The 17,739-nt window shown below is 40.2% G+C and overlaps 1 protein-coding gene across 1 annotated transcript in view; it reads left to right on the top strand.

The window, feature by feature from the left end:
* The window catches only part of TBC1D21 (TBC1 domain family member 21), a 247,779-nt gene that overhangs the window by 208,567 nt on the left and 21,473 nt on the right, over positions 1–17,739 (top strand). The window contains exons 3-4 of the mRNA XM_069071207.1: positions 16,974–17,081; positions 17,364–17,467. Coding sequence (XP_068927308.1) covers positions 16,974–17,081; positions 17,364–17,467 — 212 coding nt within the window. The remainder of the gene's footprint in view (positions 1–16,973; positions 17,082–17,363; positions 17,468–17,739) is intronic.

Raw genomic sequence — 17,739 nt, 5'->3', positions numbered from 1 at the left:
ATTCAAAGTTTTAAAATCAAATGTTTATATATATGTATATATATATAAACATATATACATACATACATACATACACTATTATTACTATTATTTTACATGTAACTGGGAAATAAGATATACAGGCACTGGGGCATAGAGATCCACCATGCCCTACTGGAAAATCGGAGGGGGAATGGGAGAAGATATGGGAGAGAGCAGATTGGAGGAGGAGATATCCATTGGGATTGCTATTTTGGGGTGGTGAGTAGGGGAAAAACGGGGAGAAAATTTGTAACTCAAAATCTTGCAGAAATGAATGATGTAAACTAGAAGTTAATAAAACATTTTCAAAGTAAAAAAAAAAGAAGTGAGCTTGCTAACTTGGCAGCAGTCCAGATGAGTTATTTGCCCAGTAGGAGAAATCATGTTTCAGGAAGAAGATACACATACTTTCTAGTCAGATATAGATACAAAGAAATAGTATACACATATAGAGACATAAGCAGGAAACAGCTTCAGAGAGCAAGACCTATATTTGCAGAGAAGAGAGCTCACTATACATTTAAGAGAGCACTAGTCCTGGCTGTCAAGAGTGGAGCTACAAAGAAGAACATTTTGTGGCTATGGGATAGAATACCCGGGCTTTGGGGAGGGAATGTCTTGCAAGCACTGTTCTTAGGAAAAACACCTCTGCTTTGAAGCATAGGTGAGGGGAGAGAAACGAGTTGGGGCTCTTGGCTGACTTAGAGGTAAGCTCATCAGTTGGGGCTCACAAGTTGTAATTCTAGGAGTAGGTTCCCAAAGAATTGCTGTGAGCATGAAGATAGTAGCTGTCTTCTGGGGATCCAATATTCATGAGTGCTAAGTTGGAGAAGGAGCTCCCAGACAAGAGTGCTACATGTGTTTTTATGAAGGGGTCCATTTATAAACATATATATATATATATATATATATATATATATATATATTGCATTGGGTGAGGGGTTGTAGATGCAGAATAAGTTTGTATAGAATCCTAGAATGTGGGAACTATAATGTGAGAACTGGAAGAGACATTTACTCTAGCCTCTTTTTTTTACAAATGGGGAAAGAGAGGCCCAAGGTCAACCAACTACTGTGTTTCCCCGATAATAAGGCACTGTCTTATTATTTTTTTGAACAGAAAAACACCAGAGGGCTTATTTTCAGGGGAGGGCTTATTTTAATGAACATTGACAGCAATTTTAATAAACAGGTAAATGTGAACAAAAAAAATGTACCTTTATTCAATAAGCAAATCACTGGGGAAGAACAGGATGACGCGCTCACTGCTGCAGCTCTGATTGGATGCAGCTCAGAGTGCGACGTGTGTTTCACGGGGGTGGGGGGGATGGTGCATACAGAGGGTACCGTAATGTAGCGTGTAGCGCAGGGGATCATCTTCACTACAGTAGCAATCTCAATAGGGCTTATTTTCGGGGGAGGGCTTATTTTAGAGGAATCTTACACAGTAAGGGGAGGGCTTATTTTCAGGATAGGTCTTATTATCGGGGAAACACGGTAGTTAATGGTCAAGTGGATATTAGTGCTCAGTCTGGTGCTGTTCCATGACCTTCCTTGATTTCTTTCTGTGTGTATATAGCGTTGTATATAGAAGTGGGTGTATCACTGGATATGTGCCACGTTCATGGTCTCTGAATTCAGTCCTCTGGTCCAGATGTGCCACTCACTACTTCCAATTTTTCTAGACTGTTTTTCCCCAAGCAGTAAATCAAGACCACCATTGACTATTCATTCCCAGATGCCAATCACTGATCTGCACATCTGTACCATCCATAGCCCTTTGTCCATAATGCAGCATCAAGCAGACTGTTCCTCCTGCCTGAAATGAAGTCCCTTTTGGATTTTCTAGCTCTGTTTAAGACCTAATTCAAGTGTCATGACCTATATAAAGCTTTTGCTGATTCATACCCCCTCAGTTGTTAGTTCTAATCTTCACCCCAAACTTAACTGGTGCGTAGAATCTTCTTTGGGATGATTCTCTCAACCCATATTTAAACTGGCCTCAACTGCCCAGAGAGCAGTTGACTACTTTCTCCTTACAGGTTAAAGAGGGTAACCCTTGGGGCGTTGAAGGTGGTTTTCTAGTTCATGAGTGTTCATGGGCCCCCATTTGGTATGCTCCCCAATATTGGTTAACCAGATGATATCTGCTCAATATCACCTACTCTTCCAGATATAATTAACTTTCTGTTAGGGGTATTTACCAGACAGACATAGAACAATTGGTACAAAAGCAGTGTTAGAGAGTGTAGGTAGCAGAGGAATAACTCACAGCTCCCAATTATTAGACATTTTCTCCATGGGGGTTGTACCTTTCAGTCTATGTAGCTCTCTGCTGGTCCCCAAGGGTGAATGCGCTTGTGGAATTCTGAAGTTGCATTTCTTCTAATATTTCTTGTTTGTTTTTCTGCCATTGATACATTGATACTTGACTGGCTCCGATGTGAAATCTACTAATATTTCAATATTCACAAGGTCATCCTCTGGACAAGGACACTGAGACTCTCCCTCCCCTCACCACTGCAGCCCAAGAGATTCCCTTTCAGGGTCTGGCCTGGAGATTCTCCACCACTTGTCTGGCCTGCTATTAGAATGCTGGATTCTAAAATGCTGGATCCTAGCCCCACAAGGCATGACTGATTCTCTTCAAACAACCACAAGGCATATCCTATGTGATATAATCTGCTTTCATTCAATTCGTACCTGGTTCACACATTTGACTGATTGATTCAATACAGGTGCCTAGGAATTGTTCACACTTCATTTAGACATTCACACTTTTGACTGATTGATTCTGTAACTCAATCAAAGAGACAGTCTCACCTGAAAAGGTATTAGGTCTCCAAGCTTTGGTTACATTCTTTCATTCTCCCTCTCTCTCTCTGTCCCTCTTTCTCTCTCTCTCTCTGTCCCTCTTTATCTCTCTCTCCTTTCTTTCTCTCCATATATCAACACAATACATATATTTTACATTCATAAGTATTGTATGTGTATGGTATGTGTGTATATGTATGTATGCATACATACATACTACTATATTTTCTAAACTATACATGTGCTGCTTTCACTAGGTGAATGTTAGCATCTTGAGGGTTACAGATGTTTCATTTTTGTCTTTGTATCTTCAGTGTTGGTCCCTAGGTGGTGCAGAGGATAGAGGGCCAAGTCTGGAATCAGGAAGACCTGAGTTCAAATCCAGCCTCAGACATCTATTAGCTATGCAACCCCGGGCAAGTCATTTAACCCTGTTTGCCTCAGTTTCTTCATCTATAAAAATGGTCAACCACTCCAGTATCTTTGCCAAGAAAACCCCAGCTGGGGTAACATGACTAAATAATTGATAATAGCAATCTCCAGGGTGAGGCAGAGAACCTGTCACATAGGATCACACGTTTATAACTGGAAAGGACTTTAGACAGCATTTAATCCAGCATCATAATTTTACAGGTAAGGGAAATGAAGGCCAGGAAGGTTATATAATATGCCTAAAGTAACATGAACCCAGGTCCTCTGGCTCCATGTCCAAGATTCAATAATAATAAGCACCTAAAAATGTCTCCTGAATTAAATTGAGCTATGGAGCTTAACGCCTTCGTGTCGACATGGGTAGAACATGATTTGGCCCTGCTGCTGGTGGGTGCTATATCCCAAGGCCATGGATGCTCCTATTGGAGCTGGGTCCAGGCATGGAACTTGGCTCCTGACCCCATGACTGGTTTGATGTAAGGGTATGCTAGAGCCAGCTTGAACCCAGAGCCGATTGTGAAGTTTTCAGTGTGAGCATTTACATCTCAGACATGTTCCAACTATAAATCTTGGCTTGATTTTTTATTTCATTGATTGTCCAGACTTAAGAAAGTGATGGAGAAAATGATAATAATACATTCAACTCTGCATTTGCTGCTCTTCCTGGTTTCAACTCCACAGAACAAGAAACCCCTCTCCCCCTGGCTTTCCCTTTCCCCCTGGCTTCCCCTCTTCCCCACTTTCCTGACTCCTTTTATGTGTTGTCTCCCCACATTAGATTGTGAGATTTCTGAGAGCAGAAATTAAATTTAAAAACATTTAATTGTATCCCCAGTACTTAATACAATGCACACAGTGTACACAATAGGTATTTAATAAATGTTTATTGGATTTAATTGGAGATTAAAGTTGCTTTCTTTTCTGAGAGCCAATTGCTAGCATTTACCACCATATTATGGGCTTGCCACATGAGAATAAGGAAAAGATGGTGGTTTCCATGGGGCTGGAGAGAGACTGGGCCTTCCTTGATTGTTTATATACCAGACTGGAAGCTAGGACCTTGGCTTTCCAAAACTCAAAGAGTCGAGACCCTGATCCATTGGGCAATAATTTTACTAACATATTCTTCAATTTACTTTGGGAATGACTCCTTTACATAGAAACTCCCTTAGTGCCCGGGAATGTGTGTTTACATAGCAGTTCTCCTGGCATACTAGAGTGTTTATTTATAGACCTACTACTCCCTGATAGGATGGAGCCCCCAAAAAGGGCAGCTAAAGTGTTGGGCACCCCAGGCAGGTCCTGGTGAATTGTCTATTTTAAATGACGAGAAATCTCATCATGGATGATAGAAGTTAATAAAGACACGGCATTCAAATTCCATTTAGATACTTAAAAACATTCTGCTTTCACTAACACGTAGTTTAGGATAAAGCTTCCTGCAAGGGATCAGATTAGGGTTCTAGCTTTGACTCTGGTGTTAATTAGGTCAGTGGACCTTTCTGACCTGTGATTTTGCCATCTGTCAAACAAGGGTATCAGACTCTATGGTATCCGAGGGCCCATGCCAACCTTAATATTCTATGGCTCTAGTCTCCCCAACTTTTATGGAGCCGTGGCTATTGTAAGAAACCCCATCCTGCACCCTGTTTTTTTCCATAGCATGACTTTTTCCAAGGATCTCCATGTGGAGGGAAATGATTTGGGGGAAGATGAGACTGGGTTTCAGGGCCTAGGAGCAGAGACTTCAGGTGAGACATGCAGACACATGTCCAGGCAGGTGCAGAGGGATTATTTCAGCAGGCCTCACTGGCTTCCTTCCCTCCTGATTTAAGTAGCAAGGAAAATGCATTATTTTTTCATTAAAAAATCATTTTGGAACAGATAGCTTTCAGAGATGTAATTAGCTATGTTATGTTTCTCCATTAGCAGTCCCTAGAGTTTTCTGGGAACTCTTTCTCCTTTCCTCTTCATTTCATTCTTTTCAACCTTTTTAAAAAACATTTCATGCTATTCTCCTGCCTCCCTCCCTCCCCTACTTTTGGGCTGAATAATTAATTTGAAATCCGGATACTGGCCAACACAACAAACTTAGCAGCTACTTTTTTTCTGTGACTTAGATACTTTTTCTGTCTGATCAAAAAGGGTATTTATGGCGTCAGGGAAATCTAAGAAGTCAGTTGACATGATTTAGAAAAAGGAAGTAACACATCTAGAGTTTAGTGAGTCAAATTAATGGATCCCAGCCCTACCCACTGTCACCATAAGACTACACAAATACGTTTTGGTTTTTTACTCGGGACTTACAGTGAAATCAGCTACTGCCAAATAATAAATTTGTAGGTGGTCTTTTGGACCTGTTGAAAGGGGAGGTAGCCTGTGTAGAGATGCCAGAGACCCTAGGAATCCTCATCTCATGATCTAGTCAATTATAACATCACTGTCGCTCACATTTGAGGGTGGGTTGGAACTGACTGTTAAATTTTCAGTGTGATCATTTATATCTCAGAAATTGTCAATCACTCCAAATCAGGGCACCATTTATCAGCCCACCTCTATATTCCTCTATAAACATGCTTCAGTTCAGCAAGAGTACAGTAGAAGGATCAGGAAATGAAGTCATCACCAGACTGGAGGCCTGCTGACTATAAATTAACAATAGTAACAATAACTAGCATCTTTATAGTGTTTTAAGGTTTGTAAAGTGCTTTACATCCATTATCTTATTAGAGCTTTTCAACACCAGAACTCCTGCAATTGTCACTCATACCTTAAATTTGTACATCCATTGATTCACCACCATACCTATCCAACTGCTCGAGCTCTTTGGGGCATATGTCTCATAGCAACTCTCCCGAGATGACTTAATTTGGTAGGATGAGTTAAGAGACTTCAAAGTAGTGTTTGAAGCTTTGCCTCAGCACCTAGAGGGGACCTGCATCCCCACTGTGATCACAAGAAATTCAAACACCTGTAGTGCATGTGGAAATTAAACAGGAGTCTGATAAATTGGCCACTTTTAAAATTATCTACTTTAATTGTTTCATACTATACATCTCTGGATGCCAAAATCACTGAGATGATGCTCTTGTCTCAGATGCCAAGGTACCACCTGTCCATCACTTAGATGTCTCTCCAGGTGATACTTTAATTGGAGAAATCCATAGCAACCCAATTCTCCCTAGACCTTATAGATTTGATCTTTCAACAAGGTTTGGGATGTATCGCATAGGGCCAGTGGACAGCAATCCAACAAAACTTGTTAGATGGGCTTCCCCACAGATGGACAGATGGGGGTCTTCCTGCTAGATTCATAGTCAACTGGGCTGTCCCATCTCAAATTGAGATTGCATACCCCTCTGTGGATAAATGTGATGGGTATATGATGGAAACAGTTTAAGGCTTGGTCAAGACATATGGGGTTATCAAAAAAAGCTATACGTGGTTGCTTGGGAACTTTTGTAGCTGTTTTTGTTGTTGTTCAGTCATGGCCAGCTCTCCATAAGCCTATTTTAATTTTTCTTGACAAAAATATTGGAGTGGTTTGCCATTTCCTTCTCGAGCTCATTTTTACAAATGAGGAAGCTGAGGCAAACAGGGTTAAGTGACTTACCCAGGATCACACAGCTATTAAGCGTCTGAAGCCAGATTTGAACTCAGGAAGATGAGTCTTCCTGTTTCCAGGCCCAGCGCTCTGTGCGCTATGGTGCCACCTAGCTGCTAGCTATTATTATTGTCATTGTCATTATTATGTGGATGTTATCACAAAGGTCACATTGCCTCATATGTCCAAGTGTATCCTCATGGTGGAAGATAAACTCATGGGAAGAGGCAAATTTGACTGCATGGTTACGACCGACTTGATGGAGGGGATCCAGGCCTGGGAGGTGGCTCTTGAAAGGTTAAATCTTATTTTAAAAGAACAGAATGGATATAAGAGGCAACAGAGGAGCATTGGTTATAGAGGGTCCAAGATTTAGGCAATATAATGCAGTGTAGAAGGGAGGGAGAAAGGGGAGTATGGAGAACAGTATATAAACATGAAGGAAAGGATGATGCAAACAGGCATTAAATGAAGGTCATTTTCACGCAAAACAGATAAAGGAAGGTTGAACATATTCACAAACAATTTGGTGGAGCAATATATGAAACAACATGGAAACAAACAGGGATTAGGAACAAGGAATCGTAAAAGGGAAGGCAGTACTAGGAAGTGAAGAGTCACATGCAAAACAACTTCCTGATCCCCCAAGAGAGATTAAATGGAAGGAAAAACAAAGAAGGGCTGGCACAGTGAAAGGAGTGCCAGGCTTGGAGTCAAGAAGACCTGAGTTCAATTGTGGACTCAGACACTGCCTTGTGACCCTGGGCAAGTCACTTAACCCTGGGTGCCTCAGTTTTCTCATCTGTAAAATGATATGGAGAAGAAAATGGCAAGCCATTCCAGTGTCTTGAACCCCGAATAGGGTCATAAATAGTTGATCATGACTGAGACAACAGAACAACAACAATAGAGATAAAGAAAATAATTATAATCTAAAGAGGTGCCTATCGGTTGGAGAATGCCCAAAACAAACTAGTATATGAATATAAGATATTATTGTGTTGCAAGAATGACAAAAGAGGCATTTCAGAGAATCCTGTATAGCATGATTTGATATAAGAGCAAAGTGAGCAGAACAGAGAAACAATTTATTGTTGGGACAACAATATTATAAAGGCAAATAACTGGAAAACTTAAGAACTGTTCTCTTGTGTTCTTTTCACACACTCTAATTATGGGAAATAACAAATTCCTCTCCCTTCTTCCTCATTTCCACACTACTGTGTTCCCTTTGCTCTCCCTTCTCTTTCTTGTCTTAAGACCCTCAGAACAGAACTGATCCATTCTAGGACCTCTATTTTTCTTATTTCACTCCTTTAGTACCCTTTAAAGACATTAAGGTTCTACAGGGTCACATTCGTTTCCTTTTTATTAGAATGTTAGCACTACATCATCATGCTGTCAACTGCTCAAATATATTTACCTATTTCTCTTGACTCTTGTGTTTTAATTCCATAGCTCCTACTCACCTCTGGTCTTTTCATTGGAAATGTTTGCAAGTCCTCTATTCCATTACAAATCTATTTTTTTTTCCTTTGCAAGATAATGCTTAATTTCTTAAGGGTAAATTATTCTTGTTTGCAAGCATATATCTTTTGCCTTTTGGAATATTGTATTCCAGGGTCTCCTGAAATTTATGTACAAGATACTAGGTCTCCAGTAATCCTTATTATACTTCTTTGGTAGTTGAACTGCTTCTTTCTGCGTGCTTGTTATACACACATATATACATATAATTACTATATACCACCCACCCACACACACTCACTCACTCATGCACACACACTGAATTTTAGCTATTACATTCCTGGGACTTTTTCTTTTTTTCATGAAATTGGTGTATTCTTTCCATTTTAGTTTGCTCTTTGGTTCTAATGGATCTAGGGACTTTTTGTTTACAATTTATTCAAATATAATGTCCATGCTGTTTTGCTTTAATCATGGTTTTCAGGGAGGACAATCATTTTAAAATTATCTTTCCTTGACTTGTTTTCCACATTAGTTATTTATGATATAAAATATTCCATTTTTGTTTTTTAATCATTTGATGTTGTGATATTTGTTGCTATCTCATATGATTGTTAATTATTGTTTGGTCTATTCTGTTTTTTAGAACGTCTGTTTCTCAGGTAAGCCTTACTATTTTGTCCTCTAAGCTATTTATTCTCTTTCCTATTCTTTCCACCAGAGTTTTAATGTTATTTTTGCCTATTGTTTTATTTCTTCTATACATTCATAAAGTCCTTTTGGAAAATCCTTTTAGTCACTGCTTTTATTTTTTTATGGAGTTATTCTGTCTTTTTGGATATACAATAATTTTTAGACTGGATGGAATTTTACATGATTTGCTCATCTTTCCAGCTTTAGTTCCCTAGTTGGGGTTTTGTGCCAGGGCTGGTTTCTTACTCCTGCTGAACTTTTTTGGTGAGGTAGGAGATTCTTCTTGTTCATGTCTTGGGTCTCCTGATTTTTTTTCAGTGACCTCCCAATCCTGGGAGGAGGCCTACAGGATCTTTGATGTTCAATGCACTATATTTTTAGGACTCTCTATGGCATCTCAAAATAGAGTTCTAATGATCTTATGTCCCCTAAAGACCCTGGACTGTCTCTATCTGAGCACTGCAGTATTGCTCCATTTGCTGCTGTTCCTTGGACATGTCAAGATTTCCACTTTGGCTCAAGGTTTTCTGATCTCTTTGGGGATTTCTCAAGAGCTCACTTGTTGCCTCTGTGCTCGGAACTCTGTAGGCTATGCATGAATATGGCTAATTTCTGGGCCCATATGAAGACTTTTGGCTTATCTGCCTACACTGGTCCTTTGCTGGTGACCTCCTTTCCTATTGCCTGTGAGCTGCTAGGCAATCTTTTATGTAGTTTTAGGGTAGAAGAAGTCACTGTATTTTCTCATTTAATTTCTTGATCATTATTTGGCCTAATGTGAATTTGAAGTTTTGGAAAGAAGGAGGGAAGGAAATAAGGAGGAACAAGTATGGAAGTATGGGGGAAGGAGGAATAAAGGGAGGAAAAAGCATTTATTAAGCACCTACTATGTGCCAGTCACTCTGGTGAGCATTTCACAAATATTGTTTCATTTGATCTTCACCAAAAGCCTGGGACATAGGTGCTATTATTATCCTCATCTTACAGTTGAGGAAACTGAGGCGAATAGAAGTTAAGTGACTTACCTAGGGTTACACATCTAGGAAGTATCTGATGCTAGATTTGAATTCAGGTCATCTTGTATCCAGACTGAGTGCCCCTTCTGTTGTACTTCCTAGCTAGACTAGCTACATGGGAGTTGTGAAGTCTGATTCCTTTCAGGATTTCATCTTGACAAGAAATTAGAGGAGGATTTTCAGTGCCTGGTGCCATGAAAACTCAGCTGTTTCCACATTATTGTTGGAAATACCAACAATATCAGATTGCTACTTAAAACTGGATTTGTATTTATGAATCATAGTTTAAAATATTGGAATTATGGACTCGACTTGAGATGTAAAAATCTTATAAGATCCAATAATAGTGTGTCCCACATACACACACAAAATAATGCATACATATATAATATTGCTTATTATATGTGTGCTTGCTTACATTCTTGAACATCTGATCAAAAAGGCTTTGAAATAGAAACAGAGATGAAAGAGAACTTGCTATATGCAGTTACCCAAGTTTGATACCTTAGAGAGTGGCAGCTGCAAAAAAAGGAAAAATAATAGTAATTGAGATGCCCACTAATTCTTAGGAGACAAACATTAAAAGGGAGCCAACAATCCAACCAATAACCCCAGATGTGCACAAATGCACAAAGTATAGGTTATCAGAAAAGTGAATTAGAGAACATAATAGAGGCACATTTGACTTAACAGTTATCACTGGCTTGGAGGGATGACTGAAAATGGATCTGGAATGGTTATACCTTATATAAAAGGAACAGAATATATGAAGGGCAATGGAGTAGCATGGTATATAGAGGATAGATATTCAGATACTAAACTATCTTCTTGGTTTGTTGCTGTGGTTTTTGCCATTCACATTTGAATTTTATATTTAGTAAATATGCTTATGTGATGAAGTTGAGGAGCCAGGGAAACAAAGCATGGTGGAAAGCATTCCAGTAAAGATCAACAGAGGAAGAGACAGAAATAATAGTGTTGTTAGAATCAACTAAAAACCACCTGTACAGAAAGAAGAAATAGATTTGGAGACATAGACAAGTAGCCTTGGAAGCATAAGAAATTTAGCAATGAAGTCATGATATAATGTTGATGGAAGACCAGTTAGCTGGAGCTCTCTCTGTCTGCCAAAAGCAAAACATCTAATACATCCTAAGCTGGCTCATCCTTCAAAATAAATAAAAATGATGAGGGGAACTGGCCCTCTAGACATTATTCTTATCAACACAGAGGACTTGGTTTCTGAAGTGGAAATCATGCTAACCTAGGAGAAAAGTGACCACTCCCTTTTAGAACTTGTTATAGAGGAGAGGAAAGCTGGGCATAGTTGGCATGCTCCCTAAATTTTGGTGTAACATATTTAGAAGTGTTCAAACAAAGAATAGATAGGATCCCATGATCCAAAACTCTCGGGAAAATCAAGCTGAAAAGAAAGGGAAGTTGTGGGGAATGATCATGCAAACAGAAATGATTGCAGTGAGGGAAAAAAAGTATGGAAGCTGTCTGAAGAGATTGATGTGGATATGCAGAGAACTTATCAACCAATTTTGATAAACAAAAGACATGTACAGAAGATGTTAAGCTAGGGCAGGTAATGGATGTTGAATGTGACTGCATGGCCCAGTCCTGTACGAATGTCGAGTGCCAAAGCTCAGAAAGAGCTATGGCTGGTGATGAATGCTAAGGACTCAAAGGACTTTGTTATGTTAGGGAAAGAGGAGGGTTAAAAGAAAAGATAGAACCATTGCTTAGCATGTATAGAAAGAATACAATGGACAGCATTACTTGTTTTATCTACTATATACAGCCACATTTGGATTGGAAAAGAAAGAAAAAAATGACAAATATGGAGTTGGAACCCAAGATAATTGGGGGGGGAGGGTAGATGGGGAATGAATAGTTGTCCTCGCTGAATTCAAATTAGTTACCAGGCACCAGATGAACTAAATTCCAAAATACTGAAAAGACTGGCAGATGTGTTTGGTGAGTCATGGTAAATGGTCTTTGAGAGATAAGGAAAGTGGAAAAGAAGTGCTTTAGGATTGGAGAAGGGCAAATATCCTGATTTTTTTAAAAAGGAAATACAGTCTGCAAACTGTAAGCCAGTGGGCTCTCAACTCAATTTCTAGCCAAATTCTAGAACATTTTAAAGGCATACATAGTGAACATCTAGAAAAAGGAAGTTGTGACCACAAAGGGCCATTATGATGTCATTTAGATCATGGCAGATTAATCCCATTTTCTTTTCTAATAGATTTACTAGGCTAGTAGTAGGTCTAAGCAATGCTGTAGATTAATTTACCCAGATTTTGGCAAATAATTTGACAAATTATTTTTGTCATTTTGTCACATGCTGTCTCTGGTCAATAGGAAGAGAAGTAGACTAGACTGACCAGCGGTCTCAAATAGAAATGTATCCCAATGGCTGCATATTGACTTAGAACACCACAAGCTAATATAATCCATATTGTAATTGATTTGTTTTATTAAGCATTTCCCAATTACATTTCAATCTGGTTCCGGTAGATCTGGTGAGTTTGCCACCTTTGGGCTAGGCAATACTATAGTTAGGGGGATTTAGACTGATTGAATGAATGAATTCGAAGAGTAGTGCTTAATGGCTCGATGGCTATATGGAAAGAATGTCAAAGGGAAGAAAAGTCTATTGGAGTACTCCAGGTTCTGCTGGACCCTGTGCTAGTCAATGTTTTTACAGTGAGTTGGATGAGTATTGCATTGGTATCCAAAAAGCATTAGATAGACCCGGAGGAAGTCAGCATGACAGCAAATGTTCTCTGGAGTATTTATGGAGTGATGTTCCCTCAGTGGAATGGAAACCACCTGAGGGCTAGGATGCTTTCATTATGTCAGGTTAATGCTAGGCACATTTTTCCACCCAGGTCTCTGATTGCTGGGGAACTCCTGGTGAGAAACTTCCTCTCTCAATCAGTCCCTACTCAGCAGCTTAAAAACTTCTAGTCTTGGTCACTGAGACATTAATTTGCTCAGGGTCATACAACCAGCATAGAGAGGAAACAGGACTCAATTCCAGACCTTCTTTCTGCCTCTAAGGACAGCTCTTCATCTACTATCCCATGATGCCTCTTTTGGTACATAGTAGACATTGCACAAATGCTTGTTTAATTGAATTGAACTGGCAAATGGCCTCTTTCAGATTGTAAGTTTCCTTAATAATATATTTTACTCCATTTCTTGCAATAAATTCCATTTATTCCATATTCCAAGTCTTTGTTGATCATGAGCTGGGGTCAATTTAGGCGCATGAACCATTCTATTGTCTTTTGAATAACCTACACTTTGGAGTCTCCTGAGGTCTTTATTCTACTTTGTCCCAAGAAGCTCCCACAAATCTTGCAACTAAATCCTGAGAAGGCTGAACAGATGAGTATGCAAATGTACAGGAAGGAAGACTGATAGGCAAGGCTCTGAAACATGTATATGTAACTGAATTTCAGGGCTGGAAGAGATCTCAGGGCTATCTTGTCTAACCAAGGCTTTGCCCAATGACCCTCCAGAAGAGGGAAAGAGCCCACTGTCTTTAGGATGGTGAAAGGCCTTAAGGTATCAGGGTAGGGTTGAGGGAGGGGGTGTATTGATGTACTCCTCCTTCCTTCTGATTGGTTGTGATGGAATGGGCACTTCTGTGACTACATCAGTCTTGTATCAGTGGGAGATCAGAATAAAGGACCCTCTCATGGCTAACCTTATGGAAGCCATTGACTTTTGTGTGACATTCTGTGTCTGATTGGATACCTCTATTATCCCTCTCTGCAGCCCAGATTAAAGCTTGATCCCATAACATCTTAAGGTAGATGGGAAATTGCCCCTCAGAGTTGCTTGGAAAGAAGAAAGAACCCAAACAAGTACAGGTACTTTCTTATATCATGGATCGTGAATTTAATTTTCCTCTTACCTGGAGGGTGACATAGTGGAAAGGGTCCTGTGTTTGGAGTCAGAAGACCTGGCTTTGAATCTTGGCTCTCAAAACGTGCTGACCTTGATCAAGTCATAATACCTCTGGGTCCAATGTTCGTTATCGTCAAAATGAGGTGTTTGACCTTGAGGTGACCCTACAGGTCCCTCCCAGCTCACTATATGAGATCCTCTGATTTCACGGTTGTATCCCCATGATTTTTAGGCATAAAGCAGAGGGGTAGAGAGAATATTGACTTTGGAAATCTTGCTTCAAAAAAATGGAATTTCACTGAATTAGGATGGGTTGCCCAGCTCCCTCATTGCCCTTTGATCCAAGCTCTCTGCTCCATGAAGAGACTGCCTCTAGGTAAAACTCCTGAATGGCATCATCTCTAAAGACTGAGCTGACCCAACAGCCTGAGCTGCACTGGGTGAGTGAGCTCTGCCCAGGGCTGTGCGACTGCAGGGATGGGGAAGAGGTAACAATGTGTTTTGATTTAGAGGGGCTTGGCTGCTCGCAGCTGAAGAGATAATGAATCGTGTTATTAGGGACTCTGCTTAATTATGTTAATAAGAAATTGAAAGCAAGAGGCAGGGAGCTGTATTTTATGTTGTTGTTTCATGGTTAAGGGAATCCTGGCTCAGAGAGAAAAGAACCATCCACAGTGGAAAGGTTGTTTAAATCCAAGCTCAGAATTCCTGCCTTCAAATTGCCTTCTCTCGATCTTGCCTCCTAATAGCTAAAGATGCTTGGGAGCCAGATGGCACTTACAGTATAAAAGCACACTTAGGAATTTGGCCTGTTGAAGGGTGACAGCCAGTGGTGCTGGGTGCTAGTCATGCTCCTAATGAGTCACCCTCCCTGAAAGGTTTGGAGGTGAGCTGATAACCGATAGTGTAAAGACAGCTTTGATCAAACCACATCGGGATAAGACTTCTTTCACAGTCTCCCCTCAGCCTAGTGTAGTGAAAAAAGCACTGGACCCAGGTTCAAGTCATGGCCTTGCCATTGTGTGATCTTTGGCAAGTCACTTAATTTTTCTGTGCTTCAGTTTTCCTCATCTGCAAAATGGGCATGATGATATATATGTACACTACCTATTTCCCAAGGTTGCTATGAAAGAAGTGCTCAGTAAACCACAAAATGCAATGTATGTATGTGAGTTCCTGTGATTGCCTGCTGTTGTAGTGGGCAGGGAAAATGAACCTTAAACAGCTCCAGCTCTTATAGCTAGACAGAGAAGAGACAAATGCTTTTGCATCATGGTTTGGCTGGAATGGAAAACTCTCCTGAAGAAGGGAGGAGCTGAGAGAGGTCCAGAATGGCTTCTCCTTCATCCTCACTACTCATTAATACTTTACCTGTCCTTCAAGAGTAGGCTTACATCCCACCTCCTCCAGGAAGCCTTTCTGGGTGAGCTCCCCCTCTTCTGACCTACAGCGGCTCCTACCTTTCAGGCCATTTGGTCCTTAGCACACTCTCACTGTTATCTTCAGGTGTGTTGATGTCTTATATTAGAAGACCTCAAGTCTTCATGGTCTTCTGATATCACTATGATGTCACTATTCTGGCATGTTTGTGATGTCATTATATCCTGTTCAGTCTTATGGGAAAGGCCAGAGAGAGGGACATCTCCCTCTCATGGTTTATCTGGTTGGTAAGTAAGGCAGAGCCTTTTCATCAAAAGTCACAGTGGAGGGCCTAGACTTTTCTCCCTGCTCTGGAATCCTCAAGGCTCTGGGGGATTTCCCACTAAATGTTGCTTTGAAGACAGCTAATAGAAGGCCATGACTACCCTCTCTCCAGAAAACAGCCTCTCTGCCATGAGGTCAGCCTCTTTCATCCTGGTAAGTGATTTCTAATGGTCTGGATTTGCCTCACCCCTACCCTCAGAGAAGCCCTTCACCTCATGCAAACATATTTTGCTTGGAGAACATCCTAGAACCTTTTTTTCTAGTAGTATTTCAGAGAGCATTTTCTGGACTTAGCTTTTAAAACTCAAACTTTTTTCCTTCTGTATGGATTTTCCAACCATGAAGTGAGTGGAATGTTTATTTCTTATATCATACCTGGTCTGAACAAGGACTATCCTTTGATTAGCAATGTATAACATTCATAAGAATGAGAAACAGTTTGGGGTCATAAAACTAGTGAAAGAGCATGGGAACAGTAGTTGGGAGACACTTAGTTTCCAATAACAGATAATTCAATTTTACCTAAACTTCCTTCTTCAAGTGCTTTAATAAACCTTAAAGTGTAATATAAATGCCCATTATCATCAGCCTGGTTGTTGGTAAGCCACATGCATTTTCATACCTTTCCTTCTGAACTTGACCCATTATACTTTATTCCAATCCTAACTGTATGCCATACTTCACTTGTTGGAACGCCTTTCTTTAGCTCACTCCAAACTCTTAATCTAGAGTCAAAAGCCTTCCCTATCATACTGTGGTTCTATTACTTTAGGACTTCAGGCCAACTTGTCATCAAAAGCCCACCCAGAACACTTTTCACATCTAACAACAGCTGAGCTCTTGTAGTGAGCATATATTCCTCCACCTTCTAATTATAGAAAAGACTAATTTGATTTTCCTTCAATCCTATTTTCCATTTACTTCTTTTCCTGCAGCAGAAAGAGGATATAGAATCATGTAGTACTCTCTATATAAGTAGCAAGAAAACTTAATACTATTTTTTCCCATTCAGACCAGACAGAGTAGTATTCCCCTCTCAAAGGTAAAAAGGAACTATTCCTTTTTCTAATAGCCTATTTGCTACCTGTGGTGTTCACTAGTAATATTCATCCAACCATCATTTTACAATTTACCAGTGCCACAGTTTAAATTTACAAAAAATTCTCAGCTCTTACCAGAAGCCATTTTCTAAAATGACCAGTGTCTGTGCTAGAATACATCATTTTAAGACAATATTTGTACAGAAAAATAGAATAAGATTTTAAAACAGCACTAAATTGGTTTGACCACACCAGGTGAAGAGAAAACCACCAATCGACAAGACAGAATGGGATGGCTACTTTGATGAGAATGGTCACTTGGCCAAATCCCGAGATTTTATTTGCCTCAATATCCTGGAGAGGGTAAGTCCTCCCACTTATTTTGGGAAAGGGAAAAAAAGTGATTGCCACCAGGTCCCCATTAATACCCTTTGAGAGTTGGGGGAAGGAGAAAAATGATTGCCACTAGGACTTCATCTTACCCTTAGAGAGTTAGGGGACCAGGAGGGCTGAGGAAGAGAGGGCAGTAGAGGGCAAGGAGGGTCTGGCTTTGAGAAGGAAATCTGAGAGGAGAAGTTCAGAGTTCTGTTGTTACTCTGCCTTCATGTGACCCCGGGGCTGGCCCCATACCCACTCTGCTTACAGGGTCTTCACCCCTCCGTAAGGACAGAGGCATGGAAGTTCCTCACCGGCTACTACTCATGGAGGAGTTCCAAGGATGAGCGCCTGATGGTGGACAGCACCCGCAAGTATGTTGGGTCACTACAGATCTATGACATTATGGGAATAGGACAGAGGAAAGTATGGCTTAGACTAGAATAGAAGGTCTGAATTAGACATTTCCAGGTCTATTTCCTCAACTATAAAATGGAAACCATATTAGTTTCTTTTATTGCTTATTTGAAACCTTCTCCTTGTGAAACCCCAGATTAAGTTGGGGAAAGGGCTTTATAAAGTTTCAAGTGCTATATGGATGGAGTTACTATTAACACCAACTCTTCTTGTCTCAGAGGAAGAGACA

This window comes from Petaurus breviceps, unplaced genomic scaffold (genome assembly GCF_028583685.1).
Source record: "Petaurus breviceps papuanus isolate PSGF00001 unplaced genomic scaffold, PetGlider_PUasm1.0 90825, whole genome shotgun sequence".
NCBI classification, from domain to species: domain Eukaryota; kingdom Metazoa; phylum Chordata; class Mammalia; order Diprotodontia; family Petauridae; genus Petaurus; species Petaurus breviceps.
This window is presented reverse-complemented; position numbering and strand designations above follow the sequence as displayed.